Here is an 18473-nt window from a genome sequence, read left to right as displayed (position 1 = left end):
GAATCAAGTTGCTGGATCAGAAAGAGCCTCAGCCTGATGCAGACAATTCTCATGCTTTTAAAAGCAGCAGCAAGTGTTAAACCACCAGTGAAGACACTACAAAATTGTTGCTGATTTGGTAGCTCTGTATGTATTTCCAGTGCACTGTTAGGATTTATTGTCAAACCTGTGAATAGTGAATTTAAAAAAGCATTCTAGAATATAATGATTAAAAGCAATTTTACCTTCTCTTGGAAAAGCTTATTAAGACAGGGTAACAAGAATTAAACTGTTGTGCAAAAACACAATCAAAAAATTATAATACATACTGCCCCCACAGCCTAGAGGGCTCAGAAATAAAGACAGTACAGGAACCTTAAATTATCTTTGATATATCTGCAGAATTTAATGAAGGCAAAGAAGTAGTCATGCCTTTAGTGAGCAAAAAATTCCCAGAAATCAACTTGCACCATCCGTCCTGCACTGCCTTTTTTTTTTACAACTGCAGCTGGAAGGTGTTAATTTTCTCTCTCTGCTTCTGTCTATGTCCACTCAAAACACCGTTCTACACCATGCAGAGCCCTGGACTGAGACTTCACCCCTGCAGGTGAATTGTCCATTTAGGGGGGCACCCATGATCATTAACAAACAAAAAAAGTTTTGTCAAATCAGTGGCGACTAATAGGCAACACTTGAAGGTAAAACCATAGTGACAAATGCATAGTAATCCAAAAGCAAAACACACAATTAACCTAGTAATACTTAAGGACAAAGATTTCAACAGAATATCTGTGTTAGTCTATAAAGTACCATAGGTCTCCTATTCATTTTTTGCATAACCTTTCACAGCTTTCAGAAATGTGTCAACTAATGTTTCTTGCTATGTCAAGCAATAGTGGTCCAATTCACTTAAAACTTATTTCAGGCTAAAGTTAATAACACAGCTGTACCTAAACTATACCTTTTTAAAAAAGTTCACCCCAGAAATACACAGAAGTGCGTTGGATGTAGTCACATAATGGTCTATCTTTTAATAGTAGCTTTAAATCTGCTGCAAAGAGCAGAAACAAGAATGTAAATTGAATTTCCTTTGGCTACATAAAGTTCCTCATAGAGGAAGAATTAAAATAAAACTGATCTAGAAGAAAACCTTGGGGGGAAAGTATTTGAAAATTCCCATAAAAATCAATGTAATGTATCAACTGAACAACCTATAGCATTTCAACTGCACATAATGTTCTGCATTGATATCATCCAAGAGCCATAGCTAGCATATCAGACAGAGATTCTTTTTAATCAGTTGATGAGACCTGAGCTCAAGCTGTAGGCCAGGTTCCAGCAGCACTTCCAAACTTCAAACCTTCTCTTTGGAGTGGAGTGTAACTCTTCCAAGACAAGCTGACACTGTAGTCTTTAAATACCTTTGTCACAGCACCTGAGTCTTGTTTGGACTGAGCTTCAGTTTACTGGTCTTCATCCATCCCATTGCTTTCTCTAGGTAGCTATTGAGAACTTCCACAAACAGTTCAATTGTTGAGAAACATAGCTAGGTACAGACAACACTGTGATATTCAACTCACACAAATGAATATTCCAGGGCATATATGCAGGATGCGACCAGTACAGCTATACCGTTGCACCCTATGACCTCAACGGGAGATCCCGGTACTGGGCTGTAGATCACAGACTATTTTCCAATCCTGCCATGGAAGCAGAACTATTATGCACTGAGATTGAGGCAGCTTCTTAAACAAGTGATTCATATTTATTCAGCTCATAACAACACAAGAATAGACAGAGACTTCAAGACAAAGTACAAAGAACCCCAGCTGACTTATATATGATTTCAACGGGGTAAACCACACCCAACAAACAGATAACAACCAAATAGCATGGCACGGCTTGGAACCTATGAGAGTGGCTCCTTCCCGAAAACATATGTTTCTCTGATTGGTTAGTTCTTCAATCCAAACTCTGCTTTGTTTTAATGGAGTTTATGCTTAAGCTAAACATTGCTTTATTACTTAAGACATAACAAGAACCGAAGTATTACTGCACCAAATCTGATCTTGAGATCGGATTCCTTCTTGGCTGTTATCTAAGCTGCTTTCTCAATTTAAGGCTGGCAACAAATCTAGAGAAAAGTGTCCCGGCCCAGCTGAAACGTCTCATGGCAGGAAGATAAAAAGCATCACCTGGTAAATACGCCTCCGTTTAAGGTACACGACATTTGTCTCCAAGACAATTGGCAGCCCGACTTCAACCCCCAGCCAAGCGTAGCAAACGGAAAATAACTTTTTGGTTTTTAATCCCTCGTTTCTTCCTTCCCTCCACCATCAAATCCTCGGGGGATGTTTTTGAGGGGATGTTACCTTGGCTGAGGTCCGAGACAGAGACGCCGGTTGGTCGCCACGGGAGCTCATGGTTTTTCAGAGGCTGACGGAGAGCCTTGTTTTGAGTCACTTTCTCCCGCGCGACGCGTTTCCTAGGCAGCGGGCCCTACAGGCACATACAAAGCACCGCTGTAAATCTGACTAAAATAAAAATCTTCTCAACAAGTTTTAAATACTTTCGCAATACAATTAAGCACATCAAATTATAAACCTGTAGTGAACTTGAAGGAGCCAATTCGTCGGAGGCTATCGTGTTATTGTTTACACTACTTTCAAGGACCTGTCAGCCGACGACTCCGATAGAGTTACTAACCCCGCCTGTTTAACAAGAGGAGAGGACCGCCTCCAACGTCGCGCATGCGCGATACACTGTGGTGGAGGAAGTGGAGGGCGCATGCGAACACGGATCTCGTCGGCGAGACGGAAGCGCCAGTCGCGGGAGTTTAGTAGAGTTTGGCTTGGGTTTACCCAGGATACGCCATTGCAACGTGGACGGGGGGTAGGTGGGCGAGACCATGGGGAAACTGAACGTCACTTTGCTCCGGTACCTTTCCCGGGACCACTTTCGGGTACTGACTGCGGTAAGGATCAATTAGCGATCGAGTAGGTAATTCAGGGGTGGCCTAGGAGCGGGGCCGAGCGGTTAGGGCCACGTGTGTGTGCGTCAGATGGAAAACAGATTTCCCACCGGCAGATTTATGCGGGATCTGTGTTGTGGCCTAGGAAGCTCGCACCCGGTTGAATACTTATATATTATTCCGTCAAACTGAAATGTCAAAAGTAGCCCCTGTCCTATCGATCAGCGCCCTTCCTTCTTGTCTTCCAGTGTCTGCCCACTTTGCTAGTTCTAATCAGATAGTTGGGGGTAGGCTAATATAAAACGGAGTCTTGTGGAACTTTAGAAGCTAAATAGGGATGTAAAGTTAGACTGGGACTGTGGCGATCTGTGAAGCTCTTTGAGGCATTCGTTGTTGCTCTCTACCTATTCTGCCTCACAGGATTGTTGTGAGAATATAGAACGGAGTCTTGTGGAACTTTAGAAGCTAACAGTTAAATAGGGATGTAAAGTTAGACCGGGACTGTGGGGATCTGTGAAGCTCTTTGAGTCATTCGTTGTTGCTCTCTACCTATTCAGCCTCACAGGATTGTTGTGAGAATATAATGGAGGAGAGGAGACCTCTGCCCTTTGGAGTCAAGATAAGATAAAAAGCAGATATAATTGAATTAGGTTAGGTATAGGCTTATCCTTTGGGGATTAGAGCCTTTTTTCATCAACTGTATGATGTCAGCAGATATGTGTACACTTGTGGAACTACTGGCTGACATACCTGCTGATTTAAGGGGTGTCATCCAGATTTGTGTGTATCCTCAGTCAGTAGATCCATGCATGTTTACATATCCACATGTGCATCTGTAAATGTGTGTATTTCTGCTGATCTAGGACAAATGCATCTGATGAAATCTGCCATAGTTCATAAAAGCTGATGCCACAACAAGAGTTTGGTCTTTAGGATGACTTTTGCTTTAACGGCAAAATGCTAATACTTCTCTGGATTCAGGATGTTTTTTGATACTAAACAGGTGTTAAGGAGTTGGAATGCCTAAAGCAACAGAGAAAGTAGGGAGCCTCCTTTCACGTTATGGTCTCTTTTACACCAATGCACAAAGCTGTAAAATGTGCATACACCGTGGAGCAAGGGTGCAGCTTCTGCCACATACTAACAGAAATGTCTGTTTGCTGCCAAACACATGAAGCCAACTGGAGTTTTCAATCCTCTTGTCTCTGGATGCTTTTGTGACCCATCTCTCTGTGTGGGGATGGGGTGTCTTGAAACAACCAGCACTTCTGTGTACTTCAATGCGACAGCAGCCCCATAGCCAGAAATTTTGGCTTGGTGGGGCATAGGGAAATGTTGTGGTGGGGGGCACGCCTTCCCTGAACTCCAAGTGGGGATTTTGCAGCTTGGAATTCAGGCTCAGGCAGCCCCTGCTTGAAAAAACAGCACTTACAGGGTTCCCTTTGGCAAAATCGCTGCTTAGAGTTCAGGGAAGGCATGCAGCCGGCAGCCGCCCCCTCCCTCATCTCCTGCAAAATTTAAAGAGCCCACTGATCAGATGGAGGGCCCTTTAAATCTTGGAGGAGGGGAGGGAGAGAGGTGGCTGCAAGATGTAAAGGACCCTCACAGGAGGGGAGGGAGTGGGGAGAGGGGCAGCAGCTGTTGTGAGGTGTGTCTTACATTTGAGGGGGTGCACATATGAGGGGGTGGAGCCCCAAAATACCCCACTGTCTACGAGCCTGGAGGACAGGGAAGAAGAATGGCTGATTTGTTTGAGGGATATTGTAGTTTGCCATTGGATCAGGCCTTGTGTCTCCTTCCCCCCCCCCCCCCTTATGCCCAGCAACCAAAGAAAACTAGGGCTTATAGATTGGAGCACCACTTGTAAAGGTTTGGGCACTTTGCCAGTGTTTCAGGAGCGCAATCTAAATCTAACTGAAATCCCATTATGTTGGTGCAGATGGAGTTTATTTTAATTACCAGGCATTTCATTTTTAGATGTATATTTTTAAAACTTTGTTTGAATTGAAGAGTCAGTAAGCATCAAATAAGGTACACTGTTGTGGCATGGGACAAATATAAATACTGTACTAAATTAAGGTCCTGGAAAGAAGAAAATGTGAGAGGGGATAGGCATGGTGTAGGAAATAATGTTTGCCAAAATGTTTATTTATTTAGAAAATTTGTATGCCACCTTTCCAGAGTAAAACAGAAACCATTGACAATTAAAAACCAATATGTTTTCTGAGATCTTATTTATCTGTTTCAGGTGGAAATGGGCATGAAGAACCATGAAATAGTTCCTCCAAGCTTGATTGCCTCCATTGCCAGTTTAAAACATGGAGGGTGTAACAAAATTCTGCGAGAATTAGCAAAGCACAAACTCTTGGCTTATGAACGAACTATAAGTGAGTATGAATTATGCAAGCATGCAGTTAACATTGCTTCAGTAATCTCTGTTAATTAATGCAGCTAGTGACAATCAGGTGAATGGGACAGCTACTTGCTATCTCAGCATCTAAAACAAAAACAATACATAACCCTGACCTGGATAGCCCAGGCAAGTCCTGTTTCATGAGATCTCGGAAGCTATGCAGGGTTGGCTGTGGCTAGTATTTGGATGGGTGACCTCCAGGAATACCAGGGGCATGACACAGAGGCAGGTAATGGCAAACGACCTCTGAAACGTCTCTTGCCTTAAAATGGCCCCTTGGTGCTATGGAAATCTGCACAGCACTCTCCAGTGAATTGGATGCCTATTGATCACCAAGCTGCACCCATACAGGATTCCCACAAACTGGTCTGCCATCTTACTGAAGTGATTTTAATCTGGTTTTAAATTGTATGTTTTAACATTCTTATGATTTTTTGTAATAGTGTTGTGAATATGACTGTTGTTACTGCCCTGAACCTACTTACAGGGGAGGGCAAGATACAAATGAAATAAAATAAAAATAAATTTAAAAACTAGTCTAGCTTGCCACCTAGTAGTGTATAACACTAAAAGAGCTAGAACTTCTGGCTGCCAGACAATCTTAGGATCTCCTGGCTATTCTACACACACTGCCATATGAGGATTGTTAAGAATTATTATTATTCCAATGCCTGCATTTAATTCTAAATTGTTTACCAAATACAACCCTCTTTGAGGCTAATTCATGCCAGCTAGTGTGGTGTGTGGTTGGACTAGGATCTGAAAGACCTACGTTCAATTTTGTACTGTGTCTTGGAATCTCACTGGGTGACCTGGGTCAATTGCCCTCATCCTAACCTTCCTGTGGTGATTGTTGTAAAGTTGAAAGCCACTTTGGGTTTCCTGAGACAAGTAGGGGATAAATATCTGAATAAGTCGATATGACCCCTGCACACACACAAAATGAAATCTAGCTTGCTTTGCAGGACTGTTTGTGTTGTTATGGTATTCTCAGTTTAGGAGGAATCTTAGTATAATGTTTACACAGAAATAACTCATTGGATAATTCACTTGCTCATATTTTAATCCCACAGCTGTCCAAGGCTATCGATTAACTAATGGAGGATATGATTACCTTGCCTTGAAAACTCTTTCGTCTCGTCAGGTTATCTGTTCTGTTGGAAACCAGATGGGTGTTGGCAAAGAATCAGGTATTTACAAACGGGTGGGATCTAGCAGTTCTGTTGAATTTATTTTTATTTATTTATTTATTAGATTTATACCCCGCCCTCCCCAGCGGGCTCAGTTCATGAATGACAGTTCATGAATAATTAGTAAATTTCATCTGTCTGAATAGCATCTGAGATTTCCTGTGATTATTCACCATTTATAAGTTGAACACATGAGGCTGCTTTATACTGAGTCAGACTGTTGGTCTTTCAGAGTCAATATTGTCTACTCTGACTGGCAGCAACTCTTCTGGGCCTTGAGCAGAAGTCTTTCACATAATCTACTACCTGATTATTCTAGCTAAAGATGCTGGGGATTGAATGTTGGACCTTCTGCATGCCACTTCTAAAATCTGCTGTGTCTAGCTCCTTGAAAATTTAATTGGATGAGCCTGTACTTGGCACAGTATTGGAAATATTGCTGCTGTTTGTGTATTATGCTCTATTGTGAAATCTCTTCCAGCCGTTAAGCAGGTGGTACCAGAATGCTTACAGTGCATGTTTATAGAGATTCTAATTTATTGCAACTTTCCCATGTTTTAAAGATATTTATATTGTGGCAAATGAAGAAGAGGAACAGTTTGCACTGAAGTTGCATAGGCTTGGGAGGACATCATTTCGGAACTTAAAAAACAAGCGGGACTACCACAAGCACAGGCACAAGATGTCGTGGCTCTACCTGTCGCGTCTTGCTGCAATGAAGGAGTTTGCCTACATGAAGGTATCATTAATTGTCCCCTGGTTCTCCTGCCACAGAGAGGTTACAGTTCAAGTTGAAAGAGACAAAGAAGTGTGTGCTAGATTCCTGATACAATTCAGAGCAATGGGTTTACCATGCAATTCTTGACCAGCTTTGCCTATTTAATACATTGTCTCCTCCCTATGTCCCTCCTCAATCTCTGAAGATCATTTGGGGAATGTTTCATTTAATGACTATATTAAGCTTGATAAGGCAAGTCAAAGAAGTACTCCAAGATTTTTCTGTTTGCATTTACTTTCAGTAACTAACTTTTACAATACTTTTCAAAAAGTATATTGATGCCAAAAAATCCCAGCTTTATGTATATATCAATAATGTCTGCCTTTTCAATGGATCACCATGAAAGAGATCCTGGGAACATGGTGGATAGCCTAGTATAAGCATTGGTTCAGCATGCAGCAACAGAAAAAAGGCAAGTTGCATACTAAGGGCTATTAGGGAAGGGACTGAAACCATGTCCTAATGTTTTTATGCAAAGTCTGCAGTGTGGGTTTTATGGGAATACTATATACAGATGTTCTGTCTTAGAAAAATAGTTTCCTCGAGCTGGAAAAGATGTAAAGAAGGGCTTCCAAAATTATTGAGGGATTGGATCATCTTCCCTTCTAGGAAAAGGTAAAGCTTTAGGGTTTTTAAATTTGCAAAACAAGGTGATTAAGAGAGGGGTGTGATAAAGGTTTATAAAATTAAGCATGATTAGGGAAAGTGGCTATAAAGAAAAATATTTCTCCATTTCATAAGGCAGGAACCTGAGGTCACCCATTGCAATTGGTTGAGAGAAACAACAGGTTGAATCTGATGCTAAGTGAGCATATTTACTCTGGCAGAAGAACATTCCTCAACAGAAGGGGGAGAGATCCAATCTAATATATTTATGCAGTTCATTGCCCAGAGGTTGTGGTGAGAGCCACAGGCTTACGAGGCTTTAAAAAGGGATTAGGTACAGTCATGGATGGCAGGTCTGTTGGTTGTAGTAGCTATGATAGCTTCACAGAATCACTGTTACTCTGAATAGCAGCCGATGGGCAGCAAACAGGACCTGCTACTTTTGTGCCTTTGTATGCTTTTTCTGAAGGATCCAGTTGGTAACATGAGAAACTGGGTGGGCTAATTTGCAGATTTGCTCTTGTGTTCTTGCAGAATGATAGATTGTCAGGCTGCCTGTTTTGGTTCCATTCACCATTTTATGTTTGTGCCATTAATTAGTACTTAGTCCAAAAACCATGACTGTTACTATGTTTACCTGAAACAAAGACAACCTTCAAATGTAAGATGCCCCCGTTAAAAATTCTGAAAGGAAAACTATTCCTGAATTTAAGACAGCCCTACACCGCCTTGTAGTAGCAGACGGAAGGCATGCAAGCAGAGAAGAGCATGCCCCCCAGTGGGCTTGTGGGGGGGTGGTTACCCACTGTCTTAATGCCTTCTGGGGTCAGCTTTCAGTCTTGCCAGCCAGTTGGGGTGGGGGTGCTTGTCTCTCTGCTTTTGCACCCTCTCATTGGTGCAAGAAGGCTCCAAGGAGAAAAAGGAGAATGCCTCTCATGTACACCTGAATGGAAGATGACCTCCCTTTTTTGCAAAGCCGGGGGGGGGATTATATTTCCCTTTTGGATATATACAGATAATTACAGTCATTTCAGAGTAGATAAATTCAGAACAGGATTTCTTGATAAGTGTTTACTCTTTTTCCCAATCCAGGCTTTACATGATAGGAAATTTCCTGTTCCCAAACCCTGTGACTACAATAGACATGCAGTAGTAATGGAACTTGTCAGCGGCTATCCTTTGTAAGTCTTGACACTGCAACAGCTTAGTTAAACTACTGTTTATTATATGAAAATATGTTTGCTTTGTGGTACTTTGGTGTAGTGATCATGTTGAGCTGATGAGCCCATATGAGTCCCGGAGGGCATTGCGCTCTTCGAATCAACATCTGCGGATGGTCCCTGGCCCTAGGGATAACCGACTTGCCTCAGCCTGGGGCTAGGGCTTTTTTGGCCCTGGCCCCTGCCTGGTGGAATGAGCTCCTCAGGGCCCTGCGAGAGCTTTTACAGTCCCACAGGGCCTGTAAGACAGAGCTCTTCCGCCAGGCCTTCAGTTGTGGCAGTGGGTATCCAGTTCAATCTGGCCTCCCCCTTCCTTCCCTCTGTGAGTTGCTCTTATGTGTCTGTTGAGGTATAATTTATTTTAAAAGTAATCGTATTTTACTTATTTTATTGTATTTATTGTGTGTATTTTGTTATTCTGTTATTATGATGTAAATCTGCACTCAGCAGATTATTATAGGTTGGAACCCACCCTGAGCCTGCTTTGCGGGGAGTGCAGGATATAATTTGAAGGAAATAAATAAATAAATGGACTGTCAGAGTATGAGAGACTCTCTGGTACATATATTCTTTAATTGTGTATACCATAGGGCGATCCACATAGAGACTATTAGTCCATTAGAAAGGTTTCCTGGCAGATCAAATAAGATTAAACTCAACTACCTCCTGTCTGACAGGAACCATCAGACAACAAGACAGGTGGCTAGATTTTGTGCCCAGGTTTAGAAGGAACGTAAAGTGTATGGCAATTAGATTAAGTTCTAATCTTTTATCTAAATTATACTTGAGTTTTATGGCTGTTTTATTCTATTTCTGTGTTATAGTCACAGGTTTTTAATGTAAGAATGCCACTGTTGGTTTTATCCCATATTTCTTATTCAAATGTTTTTATGTAAAATGACTGTAATGATAAATCCGACTCTGACTGCCAGAGTAGACACTTGGACAATGCAATGAAAGAAGTAATGTTGTGCATTCTGGATTAAGGTTCAGAAATCATAGGCAATATATTAAGGTAGTGAAATGTGACCTGCTTTCATCCAACATGAACCAAGGGCTATCACCAATTTATAAACTCTGTTGGGCATCAGAACTGGGACAGTTTCAGAGACCCCAGAGGTCACTGGCTGCCAGAACTGACAATCCTGTACCAAAGGACCATAGATCTAATTTATGCAGACTGTTCCTTATCTGTACATTTTAAAAGGAACTTAATGCGATCTCTTGCCTTGTGTAACTTCAAAAACAAGAGCTTGCCTGGGATTAGGGTTGCCAACTACCTGGAGAAACCATGTCCTACTCCTTTCACAGAGGCTCAATGGGAACAAGGGAAACTGGGTTCCAAGTAGTACTTATGTATTCTCTTTTACTCCTAATGCTTGAACAATCTGAGAAGGCAACTTTGAAATACTTGCTTACTTGAGTTACACTTGTCCATAAAGCCTTTGCAGTACTGTAGATCTACTGATTATTGAAAAATATTAAATGCATCTTTCTAGAAATGTTTTTCATGTTAAAATATGTATTAGCACATTTCAGTAAACCTTGTTGAAGTCGGATCTGAAATGAAACTATTGAAAAAAAATAGAAAAGGTTACAAAAGGGCATCTCAGGTAGAGTTGCTGACAACAAACACTGTGAAAGGAGTAGGACATGGTTTCTCCAGGTAGTTGGCAATCCTAATCCCAGGCAAGCTCTTGTTTTTTTAAGTTATAAAAGGCAAGAGATCACATGAAATTCCTTTTTTTTTGAAAAAGCTGTTAGCTCCACCCCCTAGTCAGAAGGTTATGCAAAGAAATTCAGGGTTGGATCTAAAAGAACAGCAAATGGAACAAGTTCCTGGAGAGGGTTTTTGCTGCCTTCCAGTGCAGCTCCCTGACTCTCTCCCCTACACAACCACCCCTGCTGATTGGGGGACTTATAGTAACAGCTTGGATTGTTATGTGGGCAAGTGAGCCCACTGGGGAGGGCGGGATATAAATGTGAAAAATAAAAAAATAAAAATAAAATAAGGGCAGCTTGGAGGGTCAGCTTGACAGACATTCTGCACCCCACTGCACAAGTCATGGTACAGGTCACATGAGTGGTGAGATGGAGTTCTTCTGGTGACAGTCCTCAAGGGACGTTTATCAGAAGCACATGGCTGCTGTGGGAAGGGAAGGCAGTAAAAACCCTGTGTATGAACTTTCTCCATTTGGGGTTCTTTAAAAAAAAAAGTCACTTCCATGAAATCACTCTGCTAATAGTTCTCGGCTTTGTAGTGTAGGGTTGTTATTTCCCTTTTTTCTTAGAGGAAACTCCCTTTTTTGCCTGTACGTCTGCTAGCAAGAGTGGTAACACTTTGTGTGTATATGATGTTGCCTGATCATAGGTGCAGGCAGGGCTCTTTTGGGGCAGGAATGTAACGGCGTTCCGGCTGGCTCCCAAGTTGGCCACGCCCAGCAGGAACTCATTAGCATAATAGGCCACACCCAACAGCAGAAACTCATTCGGATTGGCTACAATTAGGGGTGTGTGGCCTAACATGCAAAAAGCCCTGGGTTTTGACAACAAACAAGGTAAAGAGAATAAGAAGCAAAAGGTGGGTGTGGCTGGATGACCACACTTCTGGTAACATGGGGGTGTGGCCTAATAGGCGAATGAGCTGTGCTGTCAGGGGTGTGGCCTAATATGCTAATGAGTTCCTGCTGTTGGGTATGGCCTATTATGCTAATGAGTTCCTGCTGGGTTTTTTCTACAAAAAAAGCCCTGGGTGCAGGTATGCCTTTGTCTAAACCCTGTGTCCATTGGCCCAGTTATAATTGTGCTGCTGGTCACTGTTTGCTATTTTATTAATTCAAGAAGTTTCCTTTCAGCACAGATTATAACATGAGGAGAGGCATAATCATCACTCAGGAGAGGAATTAAAGTTGTCCAATCCAATGTTCAGTGGTAGTTTCATGTTCTCCTCTGTAATTTTTAAACAACTGCATGCAGTCACTGAAGTTTGCACATAAAAGTGCTGAGTGCATGTATTTACACAGCTGAAGGGGAAAGTATCCAGGCTGACCCATTCTTATCCCTAGATCAAAAGTAAATCGGCTTTAGTTGGAAAAAGGTCACATTATCAGTATAATGATGTACGCATCTGGTGCGAGCTGCTTCCATCATAAGGGAATCTACTCTAAACTTGAACTATAATGAAAGCAAAATTTATTTTCCAGTGCTTTTTATAATATCTTGACTATAAAGCATATAAATATTAAGTTCTTTAAAACACATGGTGCACACCTGTGGCTTCAAATGTGTACAGATCCCACACAAGATAGATAACAGGCACTTTGAGCGAATCCATACATGGAAAAATAGCACATCTTTGTTTTTTTGGTGGTAGCAGTCACCTTAATCTTCTTATAGGATGTTAGCACACATTGTAAAGATGTGGTATGCATATTGGTGACTTCAGCAAATAATACCCTCAGTAACCTTAGAGACCCAGTCTAGTTAACCTTCTGAGTAAGGCTTATGTATTGCTATCAATTGTTTGTTATTAAAATAATTTTGTTTCCAGATCTTTTTTGTTCACAATTGTAAAGAGATGGGTTCAGGTCCCTAAAATAACCTCTTCAGGAAACCGTTATATTCAGTCTGCTTTCTTAAAAACAAAGCACTACTGAGAATTTCTAGCTATGAGTGTTCAAGAAAAAAATATCACTGCTGGGAGAGCAGACAGATTTGAAAATACTAAATTAATAGTAAAACTCAATTAATGCAACATTTTTGGGTAGCTGGCATAGAAAATGCAAAAAAAATGTTCATATGCATTTTGGGAAGTGATAATGATCCTCCAAATATGCTTTGCTGTAGACTAAAATATTCAGAAAGCAGTTGTACGAAGTACCACGTTTACACAATTGTATTATTGTTATTTAGTTGATAACTGGTCCATCTCTTTATATAAAATGCAGCTGCCTTTCTGGGTGGCCACCATCAGACTAGATGTGATGTTGAATGGATCTTCCCAACAGATCAGGGCTGTTGTGCAGAAGGTAGCTCAGCTCCAGGGCAGTTTCATTTATCTAAACCAAACTCCACCCAGTTCTCTCCAGAAAGGGGCAGTGGTGGGAAGAGCACAGTGGCTGTTTCCTTTTTTTCTGAAAAAACAAGCATGGTTTGCAGCTAATTTAAATTTTGAGCCTGGTGCAGTTTCTGTTATTTAGATTTGGGTGTTTCTCTTAGATCATATATTAAATAGTCTAATGGCGCCTTATTACTTAGGTGTCAAGTGCATCACCTTGAAGATCCTGCCTCGCTGTACAGTGAGTTAATGGAATTAATTGTAAAGCTTGCAAACTATGGCTTGATTCATGGCGACTTCAATGAGTTCAATCTCATGCTGGATAATGAGGATCGTATCACAATGATCGATTTCCCGCAGATGGTGTCAACCTCTCACCAAAATGCTGAATGGTATGTACACAGTCTTTTTGTATTTCCAGAACATGACCTTGTAATTATGACATTAGGGAAAGTTTTAATCTCTTCTGCAAGCAATAATGCCCCACCATAGCTTCTGACGGAATTAACATGTGTGTACTAAAGCGACAGAATTAACATGTGTGTACTAAAGCTGGACCGGGCGCTGCGGGACGTAGCGGACTGGCTTAGACAAAGTCGCCTGAAACTAAATCCAACGAAGACGGAGGTCCTATGCCTGAATCGGAGCGGCACGGGGGTAGGGCTCCCACTCCCGGCCTTCAGTGGGGCGCCATTGGTGCCAGCTCCGAGGGTCAGGAGTTTGGGAGTGCTCCTGGATGCTTCCTTGACAATGGAGGCCCAGGTAGCAGCCACTGCCAAGGCAGCCTTTTACCATCTGCGGCTGATTAGGCGTTTACACAATTGTATTATTGTTATTTAGTTGATAACTGGTCCATCTCTTTATATAAAATGCAGCTGCCTTTCTGGGTGGCCACCATCAGACTAGATGTGATGTTGAATGGATCTTCCCAACAGATCAGGGCTGTTGTGCAGAAGGTAGCTCAGCTCCAGGGCAGTTTCATTTATCTAAACCAAACTCCACCCAGTTCTCTCCAGAAAGGGGCAGTGGTGGGAAGAGCACAGTGGCTGTTTCCTTTTTTTCTGAAAAAACAAGCATGGTTTGCAGCTAATTTAAATTTTGAGCCTGGTGCAGTTTCTGTTATTTAGATTTGGGTGTTTCTCTTAGATCATATATTAAATAGTCTAATGGCGCCTTATTACTTAGGTGTCAAGTGCATCACCTTGAAGATCCTGCCTCGCTGTACAGTGAGTTAATGGAATTAATTGTAAAGCTTGCAAACTATGGCTTGATTCATGGCGACTTCAATGAGTTCAATCTCATGCTGGATAATGAGGATCGTATCACAATGATCGATTTCCCGCAGATGGTGTCAACCTCTCACCAAAATGCTGAATGGTATGTACACAGTCTTTTTGTATTTCCAGAACATGACCTTGTAATTATGACATTAGGGAAAGTTTTAATCTCTTCTGCAAGCAATAATGCCCCACCATAGCTTCTGACGGAATTAACATGTGTGTACTAAAGCGACAGAATTAACATGTGTGTACTAAAGCTGTACTAGTGGGAAATGGTAACTTGATATTTTAAAGGTCAATTAATTACTGTAAAATAATTTCTTTGTTTAGGTACTTTGACAGAGATGTGAAATGTATTCGTGATTTCTTTATGAAACGCTTCAATTATGAAAGTGAACTCTATCCAACTTTCAAGGATATCAGGTAATCTCTAGTATAATTAAAAACTAAGAGCTATTTTGCATGTTTCTAATCTTCCTTCACTGAGTCCTCAGAGTGGCCTTTGCCTTGGTATCTACACATCTGTAGATACTGTTGCAACATCCTGACATAATTGATGCAATTGTGGCAGCATGGTTTTTAGCCGCTATGGTTACATGAATTGCTTCTGGTGCCTGTATCTTTGTAACCTATGGAAGATTTGAATCACATGTCATGTTTTCCATGCAGATACATCCCTAGGACAGTGACTTCTTTAAAAATAAAACTTCCTCTTCACTGTTCAAAATAAGTTGTTGTTGTTGTTGTTGTTCAGTTATGGGAGACCACCACGGAAGTCTAGGGTTCCTATGCCGAGGTAGGCAATGGCAAACCACTTCTGATTGTCTCTTGCCTTGAAAAATCCTATGGGTTGCCATACGTTGGCTGCAACAATGGCAAAAAAGGCAAAGCAATACATGAAATGCCTAAACTTTAGCCTGTTTTTTTTTAATGGAATGAATCCATCATTTTGTTTATAGAGGGGGGAAACCTACTTGCAAGGATATTCCATAATATGTTGGTTCAATGGACTTTCAGATTTGTTGTTTGGTCGCACAGTCGAGTCCGACTCTTCGCGACCCCATGGACCAGATCACGCCAGGCCTTCCGGTCTTCCACCATCCTCTGAAGTTTGCTCAACTTCATGTTCATTGCGTCTATGACACTGTCTAACCATCTCATCCTTTGCCCTCCCCGTCTTCTTTGACCTTCAATCTTTCCCAGCATCAGGGTCTTCTCCAGTGAGTGCTCCCTTCTCATTTGGTGGCCAAAGTATTTGAGCTTCGGTTTCATTATCTGGCCTTCCAGGGAACAGTCAGAGTTGATTTCTTTTAGGATTGACTGATTTGATCTTCTTGTAGTGCAAGGGACTCTCAAGAGTCTTCTCCAGCACCATAGTTCAAAATAATCTATTGTTCGGCGCTCAACCTTCCTTTCAGATAATATATGTTAAATGGTATACCTAAATATTGCCTGACTGGTGTCTCCAGTTCCTGTCAGGATCAAAGGTATCTTCAAGAAGACATGAAAGTAACAGACCTCTCTTGTTGTCTGGCCACATGACTAGATATTTAGAAACAAAGCTAGAGATGACATTAATTTCCTCCCCAAATTCTTTTTCAGGTACTTCTTTGTGAACCTGATGTTGAATATACACTGAAATATTCTCTGAGTATTTAGATATATATTTTATTTACTCATTTAGGTGAAATGTAGCTGGTGTTAAATAGTCCCATTACTGATTGTGCTTTGTTATAATCCAGTGAATAGGTTTTGCAGAAAGAGACGAGAAATTTTTGCTTGGTCATAGAACTTTGCTCCATGCAGTATCCATTTGGATCTTCAGAAGGGTTTATAAATGCTCAGAGTGGGGCATATTCCCTCAGTAAGGGAATGAAGCAGCCCCCATTCCAAACTTTAGAAGGAATTCTGTAAATAGTTCAGAATCCACTTTTCAGATTTTTACCTTTGGACATCATGCTAAAACCTGCCTCTTCTCCCCAGTACCCTTCTGGAAGGCAAAAAGAGGGTTGCTGTCAGCCAGTGAGCAAGAGAATCCTTTGTATCCATAATTGTTTAGTAAGATGACCAACATGCTACAGCACAGCAATCTATTTACAATTGTAAATTACTTAACAATGCACTGCACGCTGTCTGCCCATTAAAGATTTTTTTCTCTCCACTGGGGGTAGTAGGGAATGGTGGTTTAGATTTGGAATTCATTAGGTTGCCTAAAGAATAAATTCCTAAGTTATCCTCCACCTATAGATAGTCTCTAATGGATAACTTTGGCATGCAGTTCTGTGCAACAACAGTAAATGGAATTATTGATTTACTTCTACTTGAGTACGCACACCTTCATGAAGGAAGGGGCTTAATATATTACTTTGAAATGGCAGACAGGAATCTACAGGAGAAAGCTTAAAAATGGGTGACAGGTAAGCAAAGATAAATACAGTGAAACTAATTGGCATGCTGGGAGTCTACTCAGTCCTATGACGAATCAGGATTGAATACCTCAGCTTCTAGTCATGAGCATGGCTGTTTTTTAAATTGACTAGTCTATTTCCTGGTCAGGCTTGCCTTTCTGACTTGCATCTCAGTATTAGGTTTGTGATTGCTACATTCCATGCCTGGCTTCACTACCTGTTCCAGTTGTTAATTTTTCCTATTGCAAGGCTGGGAGAAGAGACCCGTACACTCCACTCCCACATTATATTGCCCATATCTGTGCCAGTTCAAACATTATGTTGACCATCAGGATGCCAGGACTCCCCGTGGCTGGTAAAAGCTTTCTCATGGTAAGTGATTTCTGCCCAGCCGTAATAGATAAAACACTTTACCCTAAGAACTGACATCACTTCATTAAGAGTCTGTTCCCTCCTGCTAGCTGCCATCAAGATATGCTAATAGGGACATGAAAATGGAAGATAATGATGGCTATGTGAAGGGGGGAGGGGTTGACTTTATCCGGATGATCATATTTGCTGAGTTGGGATAAGATATACCAGAGACCTGTCACAATTTCCTGAGCTCAGAACAAATTTCCTGAATACTCTTCTTCTGTTAAGTTGCAAGTGTTCATTTTGTATTTTCACCTCACTCTGTCCAGTATTTGGAAGAACATGCAATTTATGGCAAACCCATAGGGTTTTCAAGGCAAGAGACAAACAGAGGTGCATAGCAACCATGGATTTAATTTGCGGTCTCCCATCCAAGTGCTAAGCAGCTGACATCTGATGAAATTGGCCTAGACTGGACCATCCTTTGGTTTACTGTAACAGAGAGTAAAAAAATAAACACACAAACACACACAACCCAAAGAAGTATATGTGGTAGCATGTTTCAGCCAAAGCAACCAACGGTCCAGTGACATCTTCAAGATTAGCAAGTTTACTGTGGGTCAAGTTAGAGCCTACTTAGAGAAGGAAATTATAGCAGATAACTTATTGGCCCAGGAATATTTCACTTTTCTGACTGATTTCTATCTGTGGCTTTTTCCCCCACAGAGAGTAAGCAAGCATTGTGATTCTCTTGTCCCCAAAGAACCAGGCAAGACCCCAGAGAAACCATTTGAAAGCGTCTTGGGCGATCTCTGTTGGTATTGGCCGCTGGGCAAAGGAAGGAGAAGGTCTGATGATGAGTAGAGGAATGAGGTTGGATTTTCTTACCAAGTGGGTAGTGGATAACAGCCTTCTTGTACTAGAAGTAGATGTGTTACTTTTCTTAAAGTGATATTTAAACTTTAGTATCCAGACCATAGATCTGTTCCGACAGGATAGTTAATTCTACTGTATGTCTTCATTTAAAAACTGTATTTACCAGTAGTCAATCTGCTCTCAGTTTACAGAATTCTTTCTATAGAGTTGAAAAGGAGGAAGATTTAGGACAGAAACCTCCATTGCACAAACCTATCTGCAATAAACTGTGCCAAGATTAGAGATTGTATTTTCCCTTAAGTTTCAAGGATAACACAAGTTAATTATTAACTTCTTTGCTG

At 41.3% G+C, this 18473-nt stretch overlaps 1 protein-coding gene across 2 annotated transcripts in view; it reads left to right on the top strand.

Moving 5' to 3' along the window:
* Positions 1–2754: 2754 nt before the first annotated feature.
* The window catches only part of RIOK2 (RIO kinase 2), a 22901-nt gene continuing 7182 nt past the window's right edge, over positions 2755–18473 (top strand). For both annotated transcript variants that reach the window (XM_015407549.1, XM_015407548.1), the window contains exons 1-7: positions 2755–2953; positions 5199–5337; positions 6437–6553; positions 7117–7292; positions 9030–9118; positions 13415–13606; positions 14825–14917. In XM_015407549.1, the coding sequence (XP_015263035.1) occupies positions 2888–2953; positions 5199–5337; positions 6437–6553; positions 7117–7292; positions 9030–9118; positions 13415–13606; positions 14825–14917 (872 nt within the window). In that variant the 5' untranslated portion in view covers positions 2755–2887. The remainder of the gene's footprint in view (positions 2954–5198; positions 5338–6436; positions 6554–7116; positions 7293–9029; positions 9119–13414; positions 13607–14824; positions 14918–18473) is intronic.

Source organism: Gekko japonicus, unplaced genomic scaffold, assembly GCF_001447785.1.
Source record: "Gekko japonicus isolate JY-2015 unplaced genomic scaffold, Gekko_japonicus_V1.1 scaffold1144, whole genome shotgun sequence".
Lineage (NCBI taxonomy): Eukaryota > Metazoa > Chordata > Lepidosauria > Squamata > Gekkonidae > Gekko > Gekko japonicus.
This window is presented reverse-complemented; position numbering and strand designations above follow the sequence as displayed.